The sequence below is a fragment of the Alosa sapidissima genome, chromosome 21, assembly GCF_018492685.1.
Source record: "Alosa sapidissima isolate fAloSap1 chromosome 21, fAloSap1.pri, whole genome shotgun sequence".
NCBI lineage: Eukaryota > Metazoa > Chordata > Actinopteri > Clupeiformes > Clupeidae > Alosa > Alosa sapidissima.
Genome location: NC_055977.1, coordinates 22,110,836 through 22,123,040, shown reverse-complemented (window position 1 = coordinate 22,123,040; position 12,205 = coordinate 22,110,836). Strand labels below are relative to the sequence as shown.

The following is a 12,205-nucleotide window of genomic DNA, read 5'->3' as shown; positions in this document are numbered from 1 at the left end:
TCAAATTAAATTCTGTTGAAGACTCTGTTAGTCATTGTCAACTCTGTTCTCCTTAATCTATGTAGAATTAACACATAATTGATGATAACAGAGTTGACATTTCCCATCATTTTGGAGCTTAGTTCCACAACCTCAAATAGTTACCGCACGATAAAACCAGAGTGTCATGGATTTTAATATTGATTTTTTTTTAATTGAACGAGAGTGTCACTCCAATAACGCAATAACAGAGTTGACTGGACTATTGCCCTTCTGCTTTTATTTGCTATTACCATTTGCTTTTGTTTATGTAAAGCACATTGAATGACCTCTATGTATGAAATGGGCTATCATGCTTCATATTAAAAGTCTTTGTGGATTTTAAGCAATTTTATAAGAGTTAACATAGTTGGCAAGAACTTTGAGACAGACAAAAATTATATATTTGTTTAAATAGACTTTCTATGTAACTGATGTTATAACAGTTAGTAAATTCATCTCCGAAAAATACACTGTTAGACTTAATAACATTATTAGCTAGTAATCAAGGATCTTTGGTTCAGCCTTATCAAATTGAACCTTAAATTGGTAATATTATAATCACATACAATTAAGCTTGAACCCTCTCTGGCTGAACTCAAGCACCCCTGGCCACCCTGTGGTGGCGCCCCTGTTCCAGAAATATTTGCCTTTGAGAAAACGAGTCTGTTGTCCTTCCCCTCACATTGTGTTAGTCCAGGGGTGACACATCGTGTGATGCCATCACCCGATCATGTGGAAGATCATAAGATGTAAGTCATCATGACTTGCACCACTCCTTCAGTGCTTTGTTTTCTTTGGATTTTTACCTTTATCATTAGAAAGTCATTTAAAAAGGCAAATAAACAATAACATGCTTTTTGTGCAGCAACGCATATGTTGATGCAGTAATATATAGGCCTATATTTCAATTACTTTGAGTTATTTAAATATATTATCATATTCAATTGCCTTTTTTTGCTCACAAATGACAGTCACAGTTTCACAAATTCATCAGCAGCTTTCTATGAAGAACAGATTCTAGAAGGTGTATTTGCTCTTGAGAAGACATTGACATGTAACAGGGCGCACAGTGCTGTAACACAATAGACAGCAAATGCAGAACAAAACCGGAACAGTATTTGGCGAGACATAAAGAGCTGACATTGTCCCTGCAGTATAAATGATGTCTGCATGGGGTCTTTGGTCCCTCCTCCCCTTTCCCTGGACATGGGGACATTATCTGCTGATGATGACCAAGCAGATTCCAAGGGACTGCTTGTAGTAGTGCCACCATCACAATAAATGGCAAGGGCTGACTTAAGCAACGGCCAAGCCAAAAACGCAATGAATCAAACCAAATTCACAATCGTCACCAAGTATATCACCTAATTGAATTGACAGGCTCTGTCTGCGTCGACACAATTAGTCTTACTTCTCTGACCTTTAAGTTCAATCCCAGAAGTTCGCTTCAGTGGCCACAGTTTAAGTGCAACAATATTTCAGGCATTGGTAGACTACACTTGTCATAAAATGTGAGTACTTTCATTTAGTGTGACCTTTTCATGGTTTGTGTATTGCTGTCGGAGGAAATAAATATTGAGAATAAATTAACCCTGAGGATGGAGTCATGTAGGCCTATAAAATGTAATCTTATAGAGATGTGTATGTACCGGTAGTCTTATAATCTTACATACATAGAGTGTTGCAGTTGTGCAGTAGAAATGCATGGAACTGCAAATTTAGAGGTGGACTGGACATATATGATAAATCATTAGATTCTAAAGTGTGAGTTTTCTTGTTGTAAAAGACTTAGGGAACATTCTTTTGATGTACTTCAATTAATTATACAGCTTAAAGTGTCCAAGGCTTACTTTGTGTGTCTATAGGAGACAGCCATGGAATTGCAGGCAACTTGCCAAAAAACAGTGGAATCCCACTTCTACAGAAACTGGGCTGACTTCCACTAACAAAGGCGTGATTTTGATTGCCTTGCACTTTCCAGCCTCAGGAGCCCCAGGGATGTGCTTATTTTCCTCTAGTGTGCCAGTGTAACTGATGGGCAGACACTGTTGAGCCATCCATTACAGTTTTAAAAGTGACCCAATATTCCTCATCCACCCCATGCGGACTGTATGTCAGCAGCATATGTAAAGGAATGCTCAATCCCTGCCCACTTCTCACAGAGGGGGAAATGTATGGGAGCACATTGTATGGGCCGAGGCAGGATGAATGAGAGGTAGACGGAGAGAGTGGGGAGTGAGAGCAACAGAGAAACGGAGGGGGAGAATCTTTTCAGTTCTTTATGAAGCCAACAATGGCCTTTGTCCACAATCTCCCACCATTCTTATTGGGGTTACAAGAAGGAGGGAAAAAGGGGGGGGTGGGTGGGGGTTTGGCTCGCCATAGTAACAGTGACAAAACACGTTGGTCCCAGTGTTGGCAGGGAGGGCGATGAGAGAACAAGCTAAAGAAGTGCTCAGAGACCACGGCAGCAGGAGAGGCTGAAAGAGGGATAGAGACTGAAGGAGAGGGGTGCCACAGTGAGTTGACAGAGGCACGTGATGGGATAAAAGAGAAGGAGAAAGAAGAAACTTGAGAGTTTTTAAATCCAACGAAGAGCTGGCAGGAGCGACTGACCGGACAGAAGCAAAGAGAATACGTACATGCACACAGCTACATGCATATTCATTTACTCTGAACAAGTGACAACAGCAGCTGTCACGGTTGAGAAGAGAGATTTGGCCAGAATGAATCCAGACACACAGTGTGAGGACATGCTGTCCACCATGGTCTTGGAGAACATCAAAAACAAACTCTTGCATGCGTTTAGGGCAACAGGAGAGGCGCGGACTGTCCCGGACTGCTCAGGTGCCTCTCCCACCTGCGTTGGGAGAAGTTTTCAAGCCAATGAAGAGCTGAGAAGAGCAAAAATTGACGGAGCAATTTCTTGGATACGATCTGAGCTGGTAAGATATTTTCACAGTGAGGAAACACTTGAGATTACTTTCCTGTTTCCTTCCCTTTCCTTTATTTTCCTGTGTGCTACACTTGAGAGATGTGAATTAACTGGGCAAACTGAACATTTCACCATGTTGTGATAGTATTAAAAAATCTGGATTGGTATAACCAGAGCCATATAAAGGCCTTTATATGCCTCTGGATATAACTATATAACTATACTAGTATGTTGTACATTTTAATTGTGTTTATCTGCTGTTATCATGTTATCATGTTACTATGTTATACTTTCTTAATTGAAATGTTCATGTCATGGGTTTGTCTATTGAAAAAGCTGGGACTGGCTGCTTCTTAGGGGGGGGGGGTGGTGGAGGTGGTTGAGCCAGTGTGGGGTTGGTTAGGCGTGAAGTCCTGAGTTGTGCTCCTGTCACTGGTGTTTAGCTGGAGATGCGCTCGCAGGACCGGCAGCTGGCCCAGACGCTGCTGGGGCTCAACAGCGAGATCCAGAGGCTGAGGAGGGAGAGCAGCGCCGCCGCCGCCACTGCACCAGACCCAGAGGGTGGCCAGAACCAGAGCCACTGACCCACTCACCCGCGCAGGGCTTTCCCCTACTCAGAAAACAGAGAGGACGATTGGGAATAGCAGACTTAGGATTTGGTGAAGGCATTGGATACAGAGAGGGTATGTGTGTGTGTGTGTGTGTGTGTGTGTGTGTTTGTGTTTGTGTGGTGTGTGTGTGTGTGTGTGTGTGTTTGTGTGGTGTGTGTGTGTGTGTGTTTGTGGTGTGTGTATTAGAGAGAGAAAGAAAGAAAAAGATGGTGCGTTGGCAGCACTGACCGCAGAGTGCCCTTTTGGCAGTGCCCAAATGAACTGGAAGAATGCTTGCGTTAAAATGCCAGCATGCTTCAAAGGGCACACTGTTATGGAACCTTATTGTTAACCTGCCCGTTATGCTTTTATTGGACAATATGTTTTCCCCCCTAATGGATTAATTGGTGGACAGTGGACAGTTATGCGAAAACCATTGAGTCTGGACACGTTGCTACTGTACCTGTTGTATGATCCTCATAAAGACAAGAATTTTGAAGTGAATAATCAAGACAACATTTTTGGTAATTGTATTTCTAGCACCCAAAATAAGCATGTGTATTGTATTAGAAATGTAAATAGATTAAGACCAAAAATGGACAAGTTAATTTATTTTATAATACACATAAATGTTTACTTTGTGCAACAGAGCATCAGTCAAACAAGTGGCAGTGAACACTCTGTCCACCTGTCCTGAACATTTCCCACCATAGCTGAAAGCAGGTTGTCATCCGACATAATGGATTAACTCTTTTGCGGACACCACACAATGTCCATGTCCCAGGGGAGGGCAGCCTTTCAGTGAAAACAGATCTGACATGGTTTTATTGTCACTGCCATGGCTGTGTAATCGCTCTTTCTGCATGTTCCCTCTTTGCATTGCAGGGAAACATGATACTGGCCCAACAAGGTCGTCAGTATGATCCACACAATTACTGTCAATTTAACATCCAGAGGCTTTTTCACTGTAAGGCTGTTGGGATTCCGTCTTGGGCCAGTCAAACAATGCACCGTTTTGTCACTGAACACACAGCATGGTACAATTAAAATGTCACCCCCCCCCCTCCACTCCCACCTCATTGTGTGTATAATGCAGTGGTCTTTGGGTGGAATGTAACTTTACAATGTATGTATTTGTCATGTTGGTTACGGAAGACAGCACTGAAACATGAAAGAATTTGTTATTGTCACAGTATGACTGAGTTATGTAATCATTACAAAAGTTACATACAGTGAATGTATAATTTCTCTTGCCTGCTACATGTATTTGAATTTATGCTACTTACACACATCCAAAAATGAAAAACATTAAAGTGTGTGAGATTACAGAATCAAGCTCTCTCCTAATTACAATACTTACAAACTGTACACGTTCACATTCACACAAAAGCATCAGGCATAATTTCGCTGCCTTTTGTCACCAGGAAAAAGAAGCATTCCATCATACCACAGATTACACATGAGCTGCCTCTCCAGAGTGGCGTTGTTATAGCTACTGAGAATGAGAAAGATAAAAATGTGTGGATATTCTATTCACTGGGATGTGACTTCGATTAGATCACCATGGTCAAACTGTACATACTGTTTCAAACCCCAATAATTATATTTAAAACTGTCCAAATATGTTATCTGTGAACCAATACATAATCTTGATGGGTAGCTATTTTAGATGCTATCCGATTAATGTAAGCAAGGCACAGGTCAGAAAAAAGGATTGTTAAGGCCGTAACAAGCTATCCACGGAACATGTACCTCTATCTATCCAGCTAATATGGACTTGTCATGTAGGAAAATATAACTTATGGGACTTCCATCATGATTGGAGTGACTGTAAAGATGAACACATCTGGGCTAGCAAAATGCTTAGGGCAGAGAGCTGCGCCTGCTGAGATGACGTTTGGGTGGGGAGCCCCACAGCGAACACGGCGAGCAGGGGCTGTGGTGAGGATACAGGCAGGGGGCAGAGGGAAGGTAGCAGTCCATCTCTCCAGAGCTGGACAGTGTGCTGCCACTGTCCCCAGCATCGCTGCCCGAATCCCAGCTCGCCTCCTCATCCTCCTTGTTCTCCTCCTCTTCCTCCTCCTCCAGCTCCAACTCAGCCTCAGCACACTCCAGCTTCAGCTCCTGGATGCCCGCATGGAGGTCCATCAGCTGGCGGATGAGCACCTGATCCTGTGACCGCATCTCAATCTGCGGGGGATGGACACAACCAGCATGGTGAAGAAAAGAAGGGGGAAAAACATGGTCACAGCCATGGATATAATGAATGAGTAAACACAAGACAAAGACGCGACTCTAAATAAAGCCGGCAATGAGACAGACAGGGCCTGTTAAGCAAAAAAAACAACAAAAAAAACGAAAGAGAAACTAAATGTATTAGACAGTTTACAAAGTTCATGTCCTTTTACTGGGGCGAGAAAAGTGTTAAGACCATTTTCAGGCTGACAATACCTCTTTCAGATGCAAATCTTTTTTTCCCCTGGCATTCTTCATTTTTTATGGTGGCTGAGGCAGTCTAATTGCCTCTATTGTGAGAATATAGTATCCTGAATAAGAGTGAGTTCGGTAAACTGAGTTTGTCTCAGCCCGAGGAATGTCAGAGCAAAAAGCGCCAGAGAGTATGGAGAACAGCCCAAAAAAAAAGAACAAACTCTCTTTTACGGTTACAGAGATCAAAATAACAGTGTGCTTATATGTGTTTTTGTGCAGTGTTTATGTGTGTGACAAAGAAAGAGAGAGAGAGATTGAGAAAAACAAAATGGGAAAGAGTGAAAAACAGTGTTTGTGTTTTTGTATCTTTTTGAAAGAAATTCAAACTCACACAAAACCTGTTTAAAGACATGCCAAAACAAGTGCTTGTTCACTCTGGAGTTGTGCTCTCTCTTTCTCCTTTTCTGAGAAATCTCTTGAAGCCAAGGCTTTAAACTTGATCAGATGCCATAAGGCTGTAATTAGTAGCACTTCTACTTGGACTGAGTCATAAAGGACCGTCGGAGCACATACAGTACATCATAGAAAAGAAAGAAAAAACTCAGCAACAAAGAGAGAGTAGTCCTGAGAGGGAGGGAAACCTGTTGGTTGAGATGCTGAAATTCTGTATATTTTGGGTGACTTCTGCTAGAGAAGGGTTGTTTGAAACATGTTCTGAAGAACAGAAACTTAATAATCAAATACCTATCACGTATATGAATATGAATGGGTGCACTGAAACACAATTTCATTAGATCCTGGAAGGATTTGAAAAAAGACAAACAACCAAGATGACGGTTCCAAAGACCAGACAAGACAAATAAAAACAAATCTAGATTAATGGGATTTTAACATGTCTGTAAACACATGGTTTTAGAAATCCAAATGTGTTGTAAATAGAAAGTGAATAAGAAATTCAATTATTTTAATTTCTCAAGCATGCAAATCATGTCTGCATACTACCCATGGCATTAGAAATCCAAACATATTTTGTTATTTGTTGCTGTACAGTAAAATAAAAAGTTTCAATAATAAAGCACACAGTAGGCTGCTATGTCAGAAACAAAAAAACTAATATTGGCCAGCAGTTCTGAACATTCAGTCAGAGTCAGAGTGGCATGAATGGCCACAACTTGGAAAGCTTTCAGACAGACAGCAGTCGCAGACTAAAACTTTATTAGTCTGACAATAACTCTTATTTATTGTCTCTGTCTGACACCCCCAACACAAACACACACTCATTTTACTTGGCCTCTGTCTTCTGGTCTTTCGTGAGAAGGGAACAAATCTAGTTGATTATGACAACTTATTTTCAAAACAGGAAGAGAGGAAGAGAGAGAATGTCAACAGACATATTAATAACAGACAAGGGGCCCTCTGTATGTTTAACCCTGTCATTGCATCCTCCCAATCTTCAATTTATCTCCCTGTTACCTAGCTAGATAAGAGGTGAGTAGTAACACACTTGTTGTGAGTGTGCCTGACCTTTGTCTCACTGGCTAACACAAAGGCTACCACCTCCTCTGGGTGGAAAGCAATAGAGGAAATTCCCCGGTGGGATTCACAGGAAAATGTATTTGCTGCCCACTACCATCAATATTACATATATGTGTACATTGGATGTTTTCCAAACACTTATCGGTCAATAACCTGACTGTGAACTAAACTGAATACTTTCCAAACACTGTTATCAGTCAATAACCGTAATCACAACATTAAGGGAAATAGCCTTAATCTTCGAGCAAAATAAAAAAAAAATAATACGTTAGTATTGTATGAACACTACTTTGTCGATTTTCCTCTCATCATGTGGCCACAGCCATTGTAAAATATTAGGTATCAGCAGTTAGCTTCTGGGTGGTCTTACCAGCTCCTTCCTCAACCAGGCAAGGGCAGTTTCGATGTCCAGCTGATGGGTGCCTGTCCCTCGGGGTGGGCTACCACCCCTGGGCTCTTCGGCCAGACATCCTCTGTTCTCCATGTCACGGTGAGGCAGGGCTGCTACAGACTTGCAGGTATCAAAGGTGGCTTCTCTGCATGAGAAATCTCTCAGCCTTGTCAGGACCACTTCCATTATAGCGCTTTTTTTTTTTGTTTGTTTGTTTGGGTTAGATTAATTCCTAGTAGTCGGCAGAAGAGTTTGGTCTTATATAATCCAGCTGTGTGTTTAATTGGGTCTAAGTTCACCTGTGTGTCAGCTGTAGCGAGATACAGCGTTGTCTGAGACTCCTATCTCTCTGACTCCTGATCTGCCTGAGAGCTCCGTACTCACTGAGATCTGGACAGCGCCAGGGTTTAAACTTAAAGAGCGACCCCTCATCTCCTCCCAGTGTTTGTGTGTGTGTGTGTGTGTGTACGTTTGTGTGTGTGTGTGTGTTACGTCAGTGTGACGTAAGCCCTACCTATTGTTTGCCTAAGTGACCTATGCTTGTTTACCCCTTTGGGGCCTTTCTTGTCTTTAAACAAACAGATGTCCCTTCGAGGGGGGAAAAAGGGGAGAAACTGGACATGCAGTTGTCACGGTTACTTCCGTTGTGTCCGAAAAGGATTAAATTGTATGTCGGAATGTCCTTGGCTTGCTCTTATGACAGGCAGAACAATTAACAAGAGGCAATAGATGAGAAAGATAGATTGTTCCTCATCTACTTAAGTGCCTATAGGAATCGTGTCTGTGCATTCCACTTCATCACACCAATCTACACACACACACACACACACACACACACACACACACACACACACACACACACTCTCTAAATACAGAACTGTGACTTCACCCATCTACAGGTCTTTCATGAGGTGCCCACTTAACCACCTCCAGAACTAAAGAGCCGTGGGAGCTGGGTGTTTGTCTTGGTCGTTAAAATGGCGGCATTGCTTTTGGCCCTCAGTTCTGAGCACATCTCTCTCCTTCTCACTCTCTCCCGCGACTCCCGCTGTACAGCGACAGCCATGTGTGGCTAACCCGTCTGCGAGGCGGCACATCTCGGCCCGCTGCCCCTGGCAACCAAACTCAAATGGACAATAAATCTCTGCACAGGATCAGAATGGCTTGACGGCACAACTGAGGCTATATTTAAACTTGAATTCATTTGCTGTTTTTGGGCCCAAATGGCAACAATAGAGGGCTGACTGGATGTGAAGTCACCAACTGGATGAGTTTGTATTACAAAAGTGGGCCTCATCGAGACCATCATCCAGATATGGGCTGACAGCAGTGATGTTACTGTAACTCAATTAAGTGTTATACATTTTGTGATTTTCCCAATTCATACTAATGGAATATACTACAGTTGGTGTAAACATACCAACTCTAAACTGTGAGGTTTAAAAACAAAAAAATATTAAGTTAGCTGAAAAAGAGCCTTTTTAAAATTCAGATGCATTGGACACTCAGATAATGACTGCTATATTCTGTGTATATTCTGTGTTGTGTCCCCTATAGCTCCTGATACAAAATTCAAGGAGGTGAGGGGGAGTGTTAACTTCACACATCATTCATGCAACAGGCCAGGCCTGCCCAAATGTCTTGTCAGGTCCTGTCGCCCCCTTGTGGTGATGCATAGTTATAACACTCACACACTGCTGTTGGTGCTTTATGCATTTCTGTTTCCTGTTGAAATGCTTGGAACAGTTTGAAAATACATGAGTGTTAATTAAAAATAAAAAATATCTGAGCTTATATATATATTATTTTAAGAAAAAGGGTAGGCCTATAGATCTGTTATAACATTTAGCCTATAAAATAAATGGTAACACCTCTAACAAAACAAATAACTAAAACAGTGTGCTGGGTGAATTATTTTAACACTTAAAAGGCCATGGCTACATAAAAACAATGTGATTCAGTAGGGTAAATGCTAAAAATGTGCATCTGATCCAAATACTAGATCTGTAATTAAAAATACTCATATCAATGCTTATAGATTGTGTTCTTCTCCTTATCATGATCAAAGGAAACAAACACTGCTGCTTCCACATCATCTGAATTCATGTACTGTAATTCATGAATTCATGTACTGCATTTCCTTGTGGCCATGTTGAGTATGATGGGCAAACTTTGTTCAGCATCCACAAGGTGAGGACAAAGAGCAGGGACATTCCTTGCCAAACCACCAACACAGGTGGGTGGCTCATACCTCACCTAAGAAATACATAGGCAATATTTGCATGTTAACAAAATGATGGCAATTTTAAGTGGAATAAGGAAACCAACGCTCAACATTTTGTGTGAGGATAATTAAATATGTGAGGATATATAATTAAATATTTGTAAATATTTAAATAGGCACAATTCTATGAAATCATTCAATATTATTTTTCAACATTTTATAAAGGTCTAGATTGTGATGTATTATCATGGGCACTTTTATGTGTCTGTAATGTACTGGAAGAAACTTAGCAATAACTTCCTGCTCTCTTTATTTCTGTAGTCTCTTTATTTCATTCATGCAGAAGTATTAACTGATCTTGGTTTGATGCTTTTATCCAATATAATACCCTAAAAGTAATATGATTATATAATATTATGATTTTCAATTTATTCAAATTCTATTTTATATTATTTCTATTTAGAATATCTTTATCTCCCTCTTCATCTCTGTAAATGTCCAGTCTCCTTCCTCAAATAAAGTCTGTTTAATTGATGTTGTAAGACAAAAAGAAGGATGTTTCTCCATTCTAAGAAAAAAAAATCATGTAATGCAACAATCAGTACAACGATTAGAAGAGAACCATATTTTAAGATAACTCCTTCTCCTGAACTTGTTTCTTAACCAAACAGGTCTGGCAACCAATCTCTTTTAATAGGTCAATATGAGTAAAACTGAGAGTATGCAGCAAATTATTTGGGCTATAATACTAAAACTAATGTAAAGCATATAATTAATTAAGTTAAGGTAGTAAGGAAGTATTTTATTATTTATTATTATTAGACTATTATCGTAGTATATAATGTTGGTACAGGTAAGTATCTTTAACTGTTTTATCAATATGATACAAATGTTGCTTCAATCTCTGTATTAAACTGTTTTTTGTTTGTCCGATGTAAAGTCTTCCACAGATCCTGCACTTAATACAGTATACCAGATTCTTGGAGTTCGGACTCGTCACCGCCCAAACCGGAGCACCCAAAGAAGAAAATCGATTCTCTATAAATTTAATCGTTTTAAAAAAATCATTCAAACTTTCTTTTTTATTGTTATTAGAACCCCTACTCAAAGAAGCATGTACCAGAATATCCCTCAAATTGTTATTTCTACGAAATGCTGCAAGATTTTTAAATTGAGAAAGAGATTCCACCTGGTCCTGTGCCCTCTTGAAATTCTTTTTTACTTTTCGATTTAATGCTAGGGAAACTGAACTAAATTTGGAAACGAAAGGGACCAAAGTATTATTTTCTTCCTTTTGTCTAGGTTGAAAACCCTGATCAAAAAGAAGTTTCACCTCCACTTAAATCCCCCGCAGAAAGCTTCGGCTATAACCCCGATTTCTTAGAGCTTTGAAAAGAGTTCTCGTGGCTGTCTCCACATCTTCTGCTTCCGAACAAATTCTATAATACCTGATCAGTTGGGATTTTACAATGCCCCTGAAGGTATGTCTAGGATGGAAACTAGACTTATATAGGAGTGCATGTGTCTGTAGCTTTACAAAAAACTCTCGTCCCCAGGTCCCCCCATCCATTCGTCTCCCTAACAATAAAAACTTCAGTGTCTAAGAATTCAATCTTTTCAGATTGAAGATTCTGTTTCACTTTGATCGAGGCATGATGACCATTTAAAATCTCAATAAACTCCAAAAAGTCTGACTCGGAATGACCCCAAATGCCAAAAATATCATCCAGAAATCTCACATATAAACTAAGGATTTTGTCCATGGGCCAGAGCAGAAGTTGGTATCACCAAAGGTGGCAAAATCTAGCAATGATTTTCGTAATCCTCTATGTCTGAGAGATATGCTTTGGTATGATAACCTTTTCTAAGTGGTAGCTTAGTTGTATTTTTACTGGCTTTTATACCCATACCCAGTACAATTCACAATACATGCCTATGTGTAGGTATAGGTGTATGCAAGTGTGTGGGATGATGCGATATGTCTTAATCTATGTTATATTATATGTAGATGGCATAGGCTTTTAGAAAATATACAGTTTAGATGGATAATTTAGCTTTCCATGAATTACATAGGCTAA

General features: G+C 40.3%; 1 protein-coding gene across 1 annotated transcript; it reads left to right on the top strand.

The window, feature by feature from the left end:
- The first annotated feature begins 2,446 nt into the window (after positions 1–2,446).
- Positions 2,447–3,704, top strand: si:ch211-153f2.3. The gene is made up of 2 exons (XM_042076754.1): positions 2,447–2,966; positions 3,400–3,704. The coding sequence occupies exons 1-2, from the start codon at positions 2,664–2,666 to the stop codon at positions 3,538–3,540; spliced, it is 444 nt and encodes a 147-aa protein (XP_041932688.1). The 5' UTR covers positions 2,447–2,663; the 3' UTR covers positions 3,541–3,704.
- Positions 3,705–12,205: the final 8,501 nt, after the last annotated feature.

What these genes read in the sequence shown, in the direction of transcription:
- si:ch211-153f2.3 (XM_042076754.1), top strand. Translation starts at nt 2,664, where the DNA reads ATGCACACAGCTACATGCATATTCATTTACTCTGAACAAGTGACAACA. An exon ending in CTTGGATACGATCTGAGCTG is followed by an intron (nt 2,967 to 3,399) that starts GTAAGATATTTT and finishes ACTGGTGTTTAG; the next exon opens with CTGGAGATGCGCTCGCAGGA.